The 16434-nt window shown below is 32.3% G+C and overlaps 3 protein-coding genes and 2 non-coding genes across 7 annotated transcripts; all 5 read right to left on the bottom strand.

Annotated features, from left to right (window-relative positions):
• Positions 1–203: 203 nt before the first annotated feature.
• LOC101264926 (uncharacterized) lies at positions 204–5870 on the bottom strand. Of its 3 annotated transcripts, XR_011220928.1 has the most exons (8): positions 5439–5870; positions 5322–5370; positions 5185–5236; positions 2689–2852; positions 2282–2395; positions 1128–1855; positions 743–824; positions 204–389 (listed from the first exon to the last, which is right to left on the bottom strand). XR_011220928.1 is itself a non-coding variant. In XM_004238317.5 (6 exons), exons 1-6 carry the CDS (start codon positions 5801–5803, stop codon positions 1703–1705), a joined length of 897 nt encoding a protein of 298 aa, XP_004238365.1. In that variant the 5' UTR covers positions 5804–5870; the 3' UTR covers positions 204–1702. The 3 variants fall into 3 exon arrangements, 1 of the variants encoding a protein (XP_004238365.1); XR_003246670.2 differs by having other exon boundaries at positions 204–824; XM_004238317.5 differs by having other exon boundaries at positions 204–1855.
• A 2505-nt stretch (positions 5871–8375) lies between these two features.
• Positions 8376–9102, bottom strand: DNAJ (DNAJ-like protein). The gene has a single exon (NM_001247448.2). The coding sequence runs from the start codon at positions 9029–9031 to the stop codon at positions 8564–8566; it is 468 nt and encodes a 155-aa protein (NP_001234377.2). The 5' UTR covers positions 9032–9102; the 3' UTR covers positions 8376–8563.
• A 2371-nt stretch (positions 9103–11473) lies between these two features.
• On the bottom strand, positions 11474–11580 carry LOC112941420 (small nucleolar RNA Z279/snoR105/snoR108). Its single transcript, XR_003246704.1, has one exon. It is a non-coding gene; the product is annotated as a small nucleolar RNA Z279/snoR105/snoR108 (small nucleolar RNA).
• A 1157-nt stretch (positions 11581–12737) lies between these two features.
• On the bottom strand, positions 12738–16323 carry LOC101248970 (monocopper oxidase-like protein SKS1). The gene is made up of 8 exons (XM_019213721.3): positions 16101–16323; positions 15881–15990; positions 15169–15439; positions 14975–15077; positions 14344–14701; positions 13818–14183; positions 13619–13697; positions 12738–13483 (listed from the first exon to the last, which is right to left on the bottom strand). Exons 1-8 carry the CDS (start codon positions 16224–16226, stop codon positions 13271–13273), a joined length of 1626 nt encoding a protein of 541 aa, XP_019069266.1. The 5' UTR covers positions 16227–16323; the 3' UTR covers positions 12738–13270.
• On the bottom strand, positions 12898–13004 carry LOC112941419 (small nucleolar RNA Z279/snoR105/snoR108). The gene has a single exon (XR_003246703.1). It is a non-coding gene; the product is annotated as a small nucleolar RNA Z279/snoR105/snoR108 (small nucleolar RNA).
• Positions 16324–16434: the final 111 nt, after the last annotated feature.

Here is a 16434-nt window from a genome sequence, read left to right as displayed (position 1 = left end):
TCATTAACTCCTTTTTTAACTTGCACATGTTAAAAACCAAGAAAAACTAAATAACTTTTTCCATACATTCGACATATATTTAACTTAAGAGCACAAGATTTAAAAATTTAATTTACTTTCTTGAATTTTGTAGTAAGTCGAAAGAAAAATCAGACAGAAAAATTGATCGGGTTGAAGACTAATCAGTCTTAAACCTCTGTTACTTTATCAAAATAGTATTATTCAACCTTAGAATAGTATACAACCCATAATATCAATATTAACATGACTAAATTAAGTGTATCCACGGCGGCAGTGTATTTACTCTGTTCATGTGTGACATCTTTTTCACAAAAAGGCATTTGGTTAAGAGTCACTATCTTTTGGTGTCTGACAAGACGTTGGAGTCGCTGGGACAAAGACATTAAGCACTAATTAGTAGCACATATACCCCCAAGTGGGTACCTTATCCCTTTCTCCACTGGCCACTCCTATAATCGTATAATCGTAGAAATAGCATCCACTAACCACTTTTCGAGTTTAACATATATTAAGTTTTGACCTCGAAAGTTTTTATCCATGAAGCATAGAAAAGTAAACTACCGACAGAAACAAATTCCTAATTTTATTTTATTTTTCATTTTGATTCAACAATTTGTTCACCTTACATGTAACATATATTATTATGTAGTTATGATAAAGGAATGGCTATTAATCACACCCAAAAGGTAGATGAACAGAACTTAAATAAGCAGAAAATGACCTGGCCACGACCTTTGTAAACTGATGCTGATAGCTCCATGTTATCTACAACAGTTTTTCAAGATACAACATATGAGCTGAACCTATACAGTATACACATCAACGTTAGTCAGCAATTTTGAATTACACCAAACCACTGTCTGCCTGAATAAATGGAGAAGTGTTTCTCTTTACAAAGAACGAATCATGCGTTCAACATGTTGCCGTTAATAAAGAAATTAAACAAAGAAAATTCTAAATTTACAGTCCAATGAATCAGCAAAATAAAGTTAAAAGATGAGTCATGTATGTGTTAAACAGTGAAAATGAAACATCACTTGAAAGGAATGTATTTTGACAATCTGTACGTTTCTCTGTTACTCAAGTTTCTGAATAAAACACATTACCTGTACAGCAACAGCCGACGGCCAACACAAATGTCATCGATGTCTTTGTCCTTCAATCAATGAGTGGAATATTACTCCAAGCAACAATAGCAGACACTCCTCTTCCTCTCTTTCAGTAGCATCAGCTGATACAAAAAAGGAGTGACATATCGAAACCAAAAGATTCTTTCATTATAGTTTTCCATAAAGACAAACAAGCTCTCAATCCCAATGTCATCTATCAAGCAAACATTATGCAAAATTTTCAATGTTTTTAACATCACAACTCCAGTACTAGTGTTTCACTCAAAAGTTCATGGCTTATGGCATTGAACAGTGGATGTTGATCTACAGTAGAAAGAATACTCTCTCCTGTCACCCATCACCCACCCCCAAATCCCCTCCCCTCCCCTAGAAAAGTAGAGAAAAATAATAGAGGGGAAATAGGAAGCCTTGTCGGCAGAGGAATGAGATCTAACTTCCAGATAGTACATGCATGTACTAGGAAATATTACAAATACATTTTAATGTACTTTTTGAGGATCTAATGATGGCCAGCATGGAGTATACTCTCACAGATGAATCTGATATTCTATTTAGCTGTGAAGCTGTTTCGCTAGGTCTCGAAGGAAACGTGTGAGAGACCTTTCTGCACGGACAACATCAGTGTTTACTTTTCCTTCCCCCTCGTCTGATTTGCTCCTTTTTTCACGTATTGATTGTACATTCCTAACAAGACCACGTAACTCCTGTACAACGAGATAGAACATAATCAGATAAATATTATACCATGGCAAGACAAGCAAATTATAATTTACATACAAAAGACACATAATTTTTCTTTAATATCTCAAGTACGGGCAGCTTATTCCATAAAAACAGCACAAGTAAATTGTTGACACCTTTAAGCTAATTGTAATGAAACGCGCAGTTAACTAAGCTAACAACTATGTCATTTAAGGTCAGGGTGCACATTTGACAGCCTGAAATACTGATCTGTCCATATTAATTCTTCATTACTAGTTTTCCTTTACCGATTATTTGTCTTTTGAAATGAACATATACAAGAAGAGATTGAGCATGAAAATCATAAAATTATGTGTCAATTCAACTTATACACCAGAAAATCCAAAAAAGAAGATAATTCCAGACCTGCGTATAACATCTGAACTAACCTGGCGATCAAAATCAACCTCACTTAGAGAATAGATTTCTTTAGAGATGTCAACGTCCTTATTGACCAAGCCATCAAACCATCTATCGGCTAAAGCAATATTGTCCTCAGAACTCTGAAAATAAGCACAAGAAAAAGAGAACTTCAAACTTTCAATTGCAGTCCTGAAATTAGTTCCCAAGTAAAATTTAAATTGTTGTCCTGTTATGTTATCTAACCCACATTATGCAGGTTTCGTAATCAGCTCTTTTATTAAACAGACGAGCAGAACAGTTGTTCTCATACTTGTTCATTTTTCATGGAAATAGATTCGCGATTGTAGTTTCTTGTGCTCAGTCATAACTTTAAACACAGTAAAGCAGCCAAAGAAATTTGATCCCCAAAATGAGGAGTGAGATTATGACATACCTCTTCGTCATCCTCATATTCAGTCTCTTCAACTTCCTCATCAACATCTTCGGTAGCCGAAAGTTCCGAACCAGATAAAGCCTGAAATTTAGTTTGGTCTCCATCTTTTGTTGCCTGAATTAAACCATCCATCAATTCAGGCTTAACTTCTCGCAATAATCTACCTAACATGAATTCATATTACATCGTGAGCATATAGATCCAACATACATTAATTTCATGTGATCAAATTTCAAGACAAGAAACTGAAATTATAACACTGCAAACATTTCCAAGGTTAACTTACTCCCAAAATATTCAGCAGAAAAATTCCATGGTTTATGAGTGCATAGATTTTAGAATTCAAACCATCAATGTAAACAATCTCTTATCAAAATGTAGATAAATAACAACATTAATAGAACTTTAGTAATATGATGCATCACAATTACTATGAGGGATCAATCAATTAATAAACCACAACTCATACCGAACATCATGATTTTTTCAGTCATGGGAATGAACAGTTCACAAATCAATTATACAAAGCACAGTTCTAGAGAAAATGGAACAAAAGACATGACAAGCATATTCACTGTGGCCTGGAACAAGAAATGAAAAGGCAGGAAGTGGATAATGCATTCACAAGGGATATCTAATTTTCAGATTGCTTCCTCTGTTATTAACATGTATGTACTCAAACAGCTGTATATAATTTGCTGGATCTTCTAATAAGAGATAGCATATATAGGTCAAACATTAAGTGACACACCAACACCTTTTTCACTAGAATGACCCTTCTCAAAAGAATAAATTTATTATTAGTGTGCTTCTGTTCAAGAATAATATCAAGTTGATTCCTCTTCTTTCAATTGACAGCGCTGCAGTATTACTATTCAGTGTTTACCCTCCATTTGCATGAACCTCCTAAAAAGTATGAGATAAGGAAATTAGAAGGATTCAAATTAGAACTCTATTACCATTCACTAATTTCTATTTTTGCTATCCCAATAACGTTTTGGGATCATCAACCTCAACTCACAAATTTGTTTATCCATTCCATTCTGCACCAAAGAGATCAAATTTCCTTTGAGCCCTTTCCATTGAATCTGTCACAGAAGCCACTCCGATGACAAATGGTGAGAATGAAAAACTTTGCAAAAGGAACTCGATAAATTACCAAACGTTATGCATCAGATCTGAAGGCAGTTTCACAAGCATTCCTACTGCTCAGTTCTATCTTTTTGCATCAATCCCCTAAAAGCCTACTATTACATCTCATAAATTATTTGCTTTTGTGGATGCAAAATATATGAACTACAAGAAGATTCTATGCGACATAAACTTCTTTCACCAATTGTTGTTATTTTTTTGTGTAACACAAGTATTTGTTTTTATAGCGTAAAATTGATGACTAGAGAAAGCTTATGATAAATCAGTTACTGAATTTATCAGACGGAAAGAACCATAGATCCCATAGTTGTTCCAGTGAGGCAAAGAAAACTAAGATGTTTACAAGATCAGAGGTTGAACAATACAGAGAAATTTAGATTATATATGACCGACAATAGATTGACAAAAAATGCTTCCCTCTTCTTGAGTTGTTAATTTATGAATTGTTTCTAACATCACAAAATCACTGGAAGAGCGGTTTTAGGTAGCCCCAGCACTAAAAATCCTACAACATCATCATACCCAGTGTAGTCCCTCTCAATGTCGAAACCCCCCCCCCCCCCCCCGCCATTTTATACAAATAAATAAAAAAGAAGATGGCACCAGCACTAAGGTAGACTATATATATGCGGGATAAGCACCAACACTAAGGTAGAATATATATATGCGGGATAAGCACCAACTAGTAAGGAAGAATACAACTCCAAGGGTACTGTTCTTCTCTAATAATTTGATGTTGTTGGTGTAAGTAAACTACAACCATATACGGATTCATGTCAACATGTTTGTCCTTTAGGGGTCGAGGAAAGTAATAGACCCATTTTGATAGAGACATCTGCTAAAAAGAGGCGATCCATACTTGTAAATTTAAAATGTCATGTTTTAGAGTGTAGTTTCAAATGAATTCAAAATAATGGATAAAAGTGTAATGTGATTTGAATCAAGGTAAAACATTAAGTTTATGAATTTCAAATACGGCACTGCATACTACTAACTCATCTGCTTTTTCAATTTTAGCAAATTGAGATTACTATACTTCTTTCCTAAATCCTTATACTCCATATATTCTCCTTCTTTCCTACCAAATGCTCTTGATTATATGCCATCTTTTAAAACAGTTCACTACCATGCTAATTAAGTAATTTGCGAGTTCCTTTTTACTTATCAAGTAATCAATATTGACTATATTAATCCTACATTGGATATAAGTATACAACTGAGATATCTAATAGATTAAAGGTACTATAACTTACAACTTCTGCTTATCTGAATACAGAACGATGCTATAAAACATTTGGATATAAAGATCACTTTGATGGAGAAAGTAAGCATCTTAAAGCATACCTATGTAACTGAATTGCCTTCGCTTTCCTTCTCGTACATCAGGACCTAGTCTCTGCGGCAAATGAGCAAACATGTTACACTCACTAACAACGAAAAAATAGCAATAATACCTCACAATTGATAGAACATAAAACTACCTTGGCCAGCATAACGGCTTCGTATACCTCTTGCTCCGTTGAAGCCACTCTACAGTGAAATATGAAACATTAACTTATATCATTTAGTCAATTGTAACTAGAAAGTTATCTAATTACCTGAGAATGCGCTTAATTTGAGGAGCAGAGAACTTAGCTAAATCCATAGCCCACCGGACGGCGCGTCGAGCTTCACGCTTCTTCTCGTTACGACTCTTCCTTGTTTTTTCATCGGAATCGCTGTCGCCCTCTGATTGATCTAACGGTAATGGACTTTCACGTGATTTAAGTGCCGCGCCGGAACGAAAATGAGCTTGCCGGTAACCGGAAGGTGATGCCGTGAACGACGGCAGTCGGCGAACATTGCAGGTTGAGAAGAGTGGAGATTGAGATTGAGATTGAACAAAGTGGATGAATGAAGCGCGAACGTATAAATAGTGATGCCATTTTGGCCAATTCATCAGAGGCTTCATTACATTAGCCATTTTTGTGCGACTGTGTTAGCTTTTCCCGTTTTGCTTGTATTCACGAACTTATAATGAGTTGGGCCTCAATATCAAGGTAAGCGTAAAAAGGGCCATATTTTAGATATTGGGCCTCGATATCGAGGTAAGCATGAACCAGGCCATTTTGTACGCGATTAAGTAAATTTATATTATTTAATTATTCACTATAGTTATAGTTTGCTATAATTATGTGGGTTGACTTTGATTCTGTATAATTAGGCACATTTGTATATTATGTATAATTCACTAAAATATATAAATATATATGTATAATATATAATTATCTAATCAATATATATATACAAGTTATAACTATCTAACCAATATACATATACAATTCACCTCTCTCCCACTCATTGTGCTCTCTCACTCGCCTCTCTCCCAATATCATTCGCCTTTCTCCTTCCTTTTCCAATATCGTTGTCCTCTATCCCCTTTCTCTCAATCTCGTTTGTCATATATACAAATATATTTGTATAATATAAAATTATCTAACTAATATACATATATAATTCACCTCTCCTCCACTGTTTGCCTTCTCTCTCTCACCTCTCTCCCCGTCTTGCTCGCCTCTCTCCTTCCTATAGCATGTAGCTAAAAATAGTTATCAAATTATAGAAGGCTATTTTATTAGCTAGTGAACGTTCCCTTTTTGTAAATACATGGCCCAACTATAGGCATCATCCTTGGGCCTCTTAGTACGCCGTCCAATAGAAATACTATACGTGGACATATATATTGTTACACGTATTACTTGGGACCATGGCTTCCCACCTTTATTAGTAACATAAGTTCTGTTTGTTATGACGTTATGATGGACGTGATCGATACCAGATATGTAATGGTGATTCTTCGAAGATAACTCATCTCTGGAGCCTTCAATTCATCCTTTTAATATTATTTCAAATATAATATGTTTTTATTCCATACATACACCACGTGTGAATCATGCACATATATTTAATATTTACTAATATCACATCATGTTAACAATATATTACGCTAAATTAGCTCAAACATAAAAGACATCTAAACTGAATACTTTTTCTAAAGTATGATTCAAATTAGGAGAGCTTATCACAAAAAGGGAGGTGTCGAATTTCAACAGGCAACGGCTCTTGGATGTTCATTTCCACTTCAATTTCCTGTTAAGAATATTGATCTTTTTTTGTCACTCTCGCTATTCGTTCGTGATGAAATTCTTCTCCTTCGATATCGACATTTAAATTTATTAACACTTATTTAATTTTTTCTTTTTTTATTAATCATTTCATAAGACGATATAAGGAGATCACCTTTTTTTTTCATCAAAAAAGCGAAATATTGCGACAAACATCCAATGATTAACACGTCTAATATAAAAAAAATAACTTTGTTAATATAGGCTTACCATTGATCATGAGAACAATATCTTAAACAAATTTTTGATGACATGTCTTAGAGAATACTCAATTTTGATGGCCACAAAATAACTGCAAAAGTTGAATTTTGCATTTTTGAAAAAATATAAGTAAGAGAGTTATTAGTATTTTCTATATCTTTTATGTGTAAAAACATATTTATATTAGAAATTTATTCTATTAAAAAAAATTTACTTGAATAAATTATGAACTTCTAAAATACTATTATAAGAATCTCTATCAAAAACTTATAACAACTTTCCAAATAAAGACTAAAAGAGAGAAAAGAATCATAAATGACTAACATAATATCTACGAAATTGGAAAAAACCATAGGCCTCAAATAATTTGAGAAAGAAAAATTACTTAAATAAAGACAAATATATAATGTGTTATATTTTGCAATTGTAGAAAGATGACAGATTTCACTTACTAGATGCTACTCAACTTGCTCTTGATTTCGTAATGATGAGATGTTGAATTCAAAACATGGATCGAAGTGACATTATTAGTACTTTTATTTTTTTTCAAAGAACGTCTGAATTTCGGTGAATATATTTATTTAAATAAAAAAATTTATAATAATATTATATTATCAAGCATAAAAATAAAAGTTATTTAGTGAAAGATATGAATATAATATAATATTTAAATTAAATCCTGCAAACTTGATGATTATGATATAATATTTATTATATATGAAAAAAATATATCAAAATTTAATAGAAAATTTATCACATCGATTTGTTATGACTTGTAATTCTTATCTTATAGAGTAGGGGACCTATGATATTGTGGACTAAATTGGCAACATTTTCACCTCACAAAGTCACAAGTAGGACATGTGAGAAGTCATGGAACACGATCAAAAATCTACAAAAAAAGTATTTTTCAAACTTCAATTTTTACTTTAAAATATATCTCAAACATACATTAATAGAAACATATGAAAGGAATACATGAGCATTGACCGAATGAAAAAGTTTATACTTGTTGCTTTCCAAATTACGTACGTAATAGTATTTGACTAAATATTAAAGATTATTTATGTGGTTATAAAAAAAAGGTAAGTATATCGTAAATTCTAATAATACAAATGTTGAGTGAACAATTTTGATGAACTTTCAGACTTCAAAAACATAGTCTGATTATTTATCTTAATCCCAAATCACATAACAAATTTTTAAAGTATTATATACATAAAGTCACATTTACATGTACTGTACAAATAACGGGTCTTATTATCGTTATAAGAAATTTCAGATTTGAGTTACGATCAGAAATTAAGTGGTGCTCATCTAAATTTTGTGACTAATCGGGCGGGAGATTTCGAAAAATTCTACCAACACTGATCGGTTTCCCATCCTCGGCGAACAGTATAATGGCTGCGAGCTCCCGCCGTTGAGAAATCAACAGGCCTTGCAATTCTATTTCCAAATAGGTTCCGATCATAATTAGCACGTTTTTCCGGATCGGAAAGAGTAGCATACGCTGATTGGACTCTTATAAAGTCCTCCGCCGACGAATTACGAACATCTGGATGCAAAATTCTGGCTAATTTCCGGTAAGCAGACTTAATTTCATGAGAATTAGCTCCAAATTGAATCCCTAAAACTTCGTATAACGATGTATGTGAGGCGATTGTAGAGCTACTAGTAGTAGCAGTAGAAGTCCTCTCCGCAGTGGAGTACGCGGCGGAAACAGAGAACGGCCGCTGCTTGAAGCTAACAGAACTCCGCGGTGGTGCAGCGGCGGAGAGTTTAGAGCCGGTAATTGAAGTGGAGAGAAGAAAAGAAGAAGAAGCCATAGATTTGGAATAATTGTTCTAGAAGAATTTGGTTAGTTATTGGAGAAAATAATAGCGTGTGAGTGAATGTTTTGGATAGATAGAAAAAAAATGGAAGAACATTTTTCCTATTTATAAGCGAAAGTTTGGAATACGAAGGAAAAAAAAAGTGTAAGTGGAACAGTGCCGTAATGATGCAAAACTAATTTTAACATTTCTTATTTTAGTTATTAAAAATATTAACGAAAGAAGTATTGAATATGAGTTTGAGACGATTAGTCATTTTGCAATTACAACTTATTTATGTTATCAAATTCAGAATTTGTATATTTAATTTTAAAAAAATTGTGTCATACTCCACGGTATATACCGTTTGATTACATATCGTGAAACATGGAATATTAAATATTTATGGTTTAATATCAAATAAAATTGAAGTAGTAAAAGCTCCCATACGCTCATAGTAATGGTAGCGACATGATTTGTGGTACGTGTGAGGTCGGGTTTTTTTCCTTTTGGATAGTATAGTCTTATCATTGCTGACTCAGCCTGACTTTTCGTGGGTTTTTAATTTATTTATCTGATTTTAATTTAATAAAGTATCTAAAAAAATTAATTTTATTTTCAATTTAAAATATATGAAAAGTATTAAAAAATTCTTTGAATTTATTTTAAATATGTCAGAAAATTAAAATTAAAAAAATATTAAATTTTTTTTTTCTAAATGAATTAAAATAAAATAATTTAAATTTAAAATTTTCTTGTATCACATAATGAAATGATCATCGAGTATCTCAAACTTCAAAATTCTTTTATTTTTTTTCTTAAATTTTGTATCAAGCTGACGACGTATAAGTGTAGGGCTCTAGACAAGTAGCACATGTTTAAATGATAAAGTTTGTCCTGTCGGTTCATATCTACAAAGGAGAAACCAAACGCGTATTAGGAGCAGCTAGCCTCCCTGTCAATTTCTCACGTCGGTAGATGCTAAATTTTTTATATTTATACAAAGATTAGTTAAGCAAATTCTAATTAGAATTGAATGTCAATCAATTCAAATACATAATATGTAGTATTAAAATTAGAAAGTAACATATTGAGTATTGACCTTATATATTCCACCTAAATCACTAACTATTTTTACAACACTTGTAATTTTTCACTTTATATATCCAATAAAAGCCAAATTCACTTTTATAATAAGGTGTCTTATTATTGAGTAATGAAGTCTAAAGTCACCATTGCGATTTAGCCCATTGTCTCAAAATTTAATTTAGCAAAGATTTGTTGTCTCCTTTCACATACTGTGTTTTCCTTTGGCAAAAAGCTAACCAATTAAAATAAAAAACACATTCTAATTTACAAACATGTTTTCTTTTGTTTCATTAAAAAGTGATTAAAAGAGTCAAAATAATATGAAGGTAAGAGATATTAAATATTAAATAAAAAGTTAAAAACGAATAATACAAAATTATTTATTTTTTGGAAATTAATTTCAGAAATAAAGATCAGGTTAATAAAATTAAGAGCATCTAAATTGTCGTAATCAAGATAAGCCTAGACGCCCTTCTCACATTTAGGATTTAGGATTTAGGATTTAAAACTTGGCTGAAGGATCACAATTTTACTAAGTAGATTGCTTCAATTATTTATTCGACCCAATCTCCATAACTCTCTTACATTGTCCAATGTGGGATAATTTACTTCCATTCTTAATTGGCAACTCACATTGAAGTATTAGGTTTTTTGTACTGACTCACCATATCATTACAATTATGAATTCAAATAAATTATTATTGATATTTTAATTGAGTTTTGTATATATATCTATATCTATATCTATACGACAAAAGTTATGAATTTCTATAAATCCATAACATGACCTTAAAATTGTAGTAATAGTAGTTTCCTGTGAATGTTTGGTAGGCCTTTGTCCATTATTTCGTTGGTAGTGAGAAAAAAAAGGATATTTGAATTTAAATATATTTCACTTAAAGAATGATTTAAACATGTAAATAAGAGGTATTTAGATTCCTAAATAATATGATATGTGAAAGGTTGATGTTGGTGGATCTAAGGAGAAGTAGGCTTAAATATATCGATTATATGTAATTATACACGTGAAGTTTACTGAAGGCATAATCAAAGATAAGGATAATTACATTGTATTGTTAGTTGTCCTTGTCAATTCCTCATGTCAAAACCGAAATCGTTCTAGAAATGCTAAATTTGGATACCACTTGGAACAACAGAATTAGATATATATACAAGATTAGTTAAGCAAATTCTAATTAGAATTGCATGTCAATCAAATCAAATTCATAATAAATAAAATTATTCACTTAGTATCCAATTAAAGCCATCTTCACTTTTATTAAAGGTATCATATTGATTATAAAGTCTATTGAGTCTAATAGTCCAAATCCAGCAAAGATTTGTTTAAAATAAATGGCTTTAGAAATTAGGATCAAATTGATAAAATTGAGAAGGCCTAAATTGTCGTAACCAGGCTGAGCTTAGGCATCCTTCTCACAAAATTATTGTGAGCATTTGACCACTCATCATATCCTATTAAAACTTGACTGAAGGATCAAAATTATACTCGGTCCACTGCCTTAGTTATTTATTCTACTCACTAACACCCATAACTCACTTCATTCTCCAATGTGGGATTATTATTATTTACTTCCATTTCTTAGTTACCAATTCATCCGATAATATTTTTCTATTTCAATTTATATAATTTATATTATTTTTAGTTTATTTAAAAAAAGTAATACGTTTTTATATTAAGTAATAATTTGACTTTAAAATACTTATTTTATCCTCGATGAAACATTCAGAGGCCATTATTCTGTTGATGGTGAGATAAAGTGGTATTTGAAAATTTAGAAATAGAAGTTGTGTATAAATATGAATTTTTCTCGAGAAAGTTCAAATAATATATACAAAAATTTCTTTTGAAATATTGTTTATAGATATTGTTACAAGTGAAGTCATATAACATGTTTCATGAGATATAATATTTCAAATCTTTCAAATTTGTTTTAATATTTCCTTTCATTTTTCATGAAAAGTTAACTTTTTTTATAAATAGCATTCAATATTTGTTAAAAAATAATAATTTATAACTTATTATTATTAAAAATGAAGTCCCATGAATATGAAGGCGTAAGGGACAAATATCTTTTTAAACACTATCGAGTCATCACTGGTCATATCCTTTTACTCAAATATCTTTATTTCATAGTTTCTTAAAAAATATTGTCAGACTTATATTGGAAAAATACCCAAGTACCCCCTCAACCTATGCCCGAAATCCCAGAGACACACTTATACTATACTAAGGTCCTATTACCCCCCTGAACTTATTTTATATGTAATTTTCTACCCTTTTTAGCCTACGTGGCACTAGTTCGAAAAAAACAACCATCGTTGGGCCCACAAAATAGTGCCACGTAAGCTAAAAAGGAGTAAAAAATTATTAATAAAATAAGTTAAGGAGAGTAATAGGACCTTAGTATAGTATAAGTGTGTCTGAGAGATTTCGAGCATAAGTTGAAGGATACTTGGGCATTACCGGAACTTATATTTAACCATACTTTTGAGGCTATAGAGAGATATTATTTGCTGTTTTGACCAGCCACCTCCATTGTTTAATTTATTTATTTTCCCTCGGAAGCGTTTTGTTTACTTCCTTTTAGCGTGTATTTTCTTTAAGCTTACACTAAATTTATTTTTATTGTTTATAGTTATAAAATTAAGAAACAAAAATAGTAACAATAAGAGAAGATAAAATAATATAAAGTATAGGGGAGAAAAAAATCAAATTTATTTGAAAATCTTACTAAAAGGGGAGGAGGGGAGGGGAAAATAAATAAATAATAGGGATCAGATTGGTTTGAACGAGAGCGCTCAAATTGTCGTAACCAGGCTGAGCTGGAACGCCCATCTCGCATATTTTATTGCGAGTATTGACCACCTATCATATCCCATTAAAACTTGCCTGAAGGATCATACTTTAACTGAGCACACAGACTCCATTGTTTATTCTAGCCAACCAGCCATAACTCTCTTCATTCTGCGATGTGGGATATTCACTTCTAATTTTTACTAAATTTTATGTACGGAGATAATATTTTCTATGAAACACAATTCCATTTCCAATCCTTTAAAAATGAAGAAGTAATCAAAGGCTTATATATATTGGCTTACTCTAAAGTCTATTATTAAAACAATACTATTACTAACAATCAAAATTTATAAATCAGCAACTTTTCCACATTTAATAACATTTGCAGGAATTGGAGCTTCATCTCTTGGAGAAATCTTGGAAGGATCATTCACATCTCCTTTCACTTTTATATACAATTCTTGTCCAAGATACCATTTTTCTGCATCCTGTGATCTCAGATTCCACATCCCTTGATTGTCCAACTTTATTAGTATCGCGGTCCATGAATATGGATACACCTGCATTTTCGTTGAGAAATTTAACTTATATATACTGCAACGAAATAAAATCAGTTTTACAACTCTCAGTGTGATTTAACATGTTATAAAAGGTTGCTTCACAGTGCCTAGTACCAAAATAATCACAACTCTAACCTGAATCGTTGAGCGATAAATAGCATCAATCATATTGTATGTTTCCATCTTTTCCACCTCCCATTTACCGCGTCCCATTCTGCAATACGTTCAAGATTTATAATAAGAACTACGTCTCAATCTCAAGCAAGTTAGGTTTAGCTATATCAACGGTTAAGTGAATGAACAAATATCCCAAAATCGAGCTAACTGTAATTACCCGACAACAAAGAAGTTGTATCCATCAGAATGCCACGTTTGTAACGAGTCTAACGGATTTTGGAAAACAATATGAACAAAATCATGATAATTGGCATCAATGACTGAGATACCAAGTCTAGGAACATCATCTACTGGTGAAGCAGGAAGAAAACCAGGCTCGAAAACATCACTTAGCTGGAAATAATCTGCCAGCTTCAGTGGTGTTCTCGGGTGCAAAAACGATACCCCATTCACTGTGTATCGATTTTGTCCATCCAACGCTGCCTCACCGTTCTGGAGGATCAGTGTCCGGCTTATGTTAATGCTTCCATATACATAAGATCCTTGAGGATTACGCCTCGCAGCTCCTACTAATAAATCTGTCCTGTTTCAATAATTGAAAGTTTCAATTTCCAAACATTATTATTCTTACAACAAACAAGCATGTTTGTACTTTGTCAAGGGGCGAAGCTACAGTACCATTCACTTAATATGTATAAATAATTTATCAAAAGTCCGTAACCTGCATTATAACCTGTTTGTACCTTATTGATAGAGCTTGTTCCAGTGAAAATCTGAACTCGTCCTGAGAAGGTTCATCAGGGTAAACAGCAACCAAGGGTTCAACATCAAAATTGGGATATCGTATAATAGCAAGACCTGAAAGTTTCCTGGGGATGAATCGCGAAGAGGCCACCATATGATACGAGCTATTATAGCTGTGGTTCTTTGCAGTAACAAGAACAGAATAAGATTGACCAACATGGATGTCTAGACTTTGGTGGTACTTTTTTGAAGTGTAGGCTCCTTCAGTCTCCACCAAAAGCATTTCATGATCCTGGATTTTGAAATTTAAGGTTGTTTTTAATCCTATGTTCGAGATTCTCAATCTATAGGTAGCCCCTGAAGACGAAACAGAGAAACCAAAATGTCATTAGACGGAATCAGGATTTTCAACAAGGGGATTCAGAACCACCTAAGATACGAACACGAGCTAGTACCTTTATGACTACACAAAATGCTTTGTTTATGTCAAAAGGATTTAAAAATCGCACAACTACACCTCGGTCCCACAACAACATACCCGGTGAAATCTCACTAGGTGGGGTCTGAGAAGAGTAGAGTGTACGCAGATCTTACAACTGTTGGTAATTCTCTATACAAACGTAAACTTACCGGGTTGAAACTCAAAGGTAGCTTGATCAGATCTCATACCATTGATGAGAATGGCATCTGGAAAAGGCATTTTGCATCCATCTTCTAGAGAAATTCTCAAGTCCTTCACAAAAACAATTAAGGTTACAACTAAACTACATTGTGCATTTTCATAATCTATAGCATTTATACTTATGTTACGACTTTACACATACCTTATACTCATCAAAATACCAATCTCCAATTAGTATATCATATTCATAATCAGGACGCGTAAATGGAAGAGGAACAGTCTCAACGTTGTTGATTCGAATAGGACCATAGCCTCCAGCAGCTTTCTGGAAAAAGAGTGAAGGAAAATAGAAGAAACTTCCAATCTGATCTTTCATCTGAAATTTGTATGTCCAATTTTTTCCAGGCATAATTGGACAATTGGTTCCTTCAACTCCATCTTGCCATGAATTCCTCCTTAATTGCACTCCATTCCTTATAGTTTTCGCAATATTTTAAGTTAAAGATCATTGAATATAAGTTGTTCTAAAGAAATCATGAATGTATCAGAGACAAATTCAGAATACAGTTAACACTTAACGAGCAAAATGAGTATGATCATAGTCTCATGGAAGAACTTGATTCATGCAGAGCAAAATTTATTCTTTCGAATCCATTGAATCATTTTCCGAGCTTGACCTTACCTCACTAATTTTATTTTTGAGTTGTCTCAATAGTTGCATTTTCTGTAGTCCCTACATGTTGACTTTCATTACATATATGCAATATCGTTAAAAATCGTGTATGTATACTTAGTTCAAGTTAAAAGCAACGAGTTTAATTGAACCCACAGAACTCGTCCTATATCCACCGCTGACGTATGAATGGTCATAAAACATACTTAGAAATAACTAACAAAAATATTAAATAAATTACCATGTCATGAGGAAAGGTTCAGTCAAGTTGTTATAAACATTGACAATGACCACATCATTTGTTGTTGTGTTCAAAAGGGGCCCTGGAAACTGATTATTGATCATAATAACCTGTTTTCACCATCACAAAAAAAAAATAGTTATTTTAAATATTCTTTAAAAAAAACATAATTAACAAAAAAAAATTGAGGTTAAGAAAAAAAATACTAAAACAAAGTGACCTCTTTAGGATCTCCAATGAGTGCATTAGAGGAAATTGAAACAACCCAATCAAAGTGAAGTAGTTTTGAATGGACACTAACAAAAGTAGAAATTGTAAAAATATAAAAGAGAAAATTAGTCTTCATTTTTGTTTTTCAGTTAATAATAGTAAAAACTTTTGAGTAATTGTTTTATAGAAACTTCTCTTGGTAATAATAGTTTATGTCTGGAAATTAACTAATGTGAAGATATTTGAAGGAAGTTAAATAGTTTAATTAGGAATTTTCATTGTGATATAGGTGGATCACAAGGTCTGTGAGGAAGATCATAATATACCTTAGTAAAATTGCCTCA

Source organism: Solanum lycopersicum, chromosome 4, assembly GCF_036512215.1.
Source record: "Solanum lycopersicum chromosome 4, SLM_r2.1".
Taxonomy (NCBI): Eukaryota; Viridiplantae; Streptophyta; class Magnoliopsida; order Solanales; family Solanaceae; genus Solanum; species Solanum lycopersicum.
Note: the sequence above shows the minus strand (reverse complement) of the source record. Positions and strands in the feature narration are given on the sequence as shown.

Bases quoted from the DNA above. Each gene is read 5' to 3' on its own strand.
- LOC101264926 (XM_004238317.5), bottom strand. From the start codon at position 5,803: ATGGCTAATGTAATGAAGCCTCTGATGAATTGGCCAAAATGGCATCAC. The intron at 2,396-2,688 runs GTATGTCATAAT...GCTTATTTTCAG, and splicing joins AATATGAGGATGACGAAGAG to AGTTCTGAGGACAATATTGC. The intron at 1,856-2,281 runs GTTAGTTCAGAT...CTCGTTGTACAG, and splicing joins AGGTTGATTTTGATCGCCAG to GAGTTACGTGGTCTTGTTAG.
- DNAJ (NM_001247448.2), bottom strand. From the start codon at position 9,031: ATGGCTTCTTCTTCTTTTCTTCTCTCCACTTCAATTACCGGCTCTAAA.
- LOC101248970 (XM_019213721.3), bottom strand. From the start codon at position 16,226: ATGAAGACTAATTTTCTCTTTTATATTTTTACAATTTCTACTTTTGTT. The intron at 14,702-14,974 runs GTAAGTTTACGT...TTTCGTCTTCAG, and splicing joins TACCTTTGAGTTTCAACCCG to GGGCTACCTATAGATTGAGA. The intron at 14,184-14,343 runs GTACAAACAGGT...TTATTGAAACAG, and splicing joins GAACAAGCTCTATCAATAAG to GACAGATTTATTAGTAGGAG.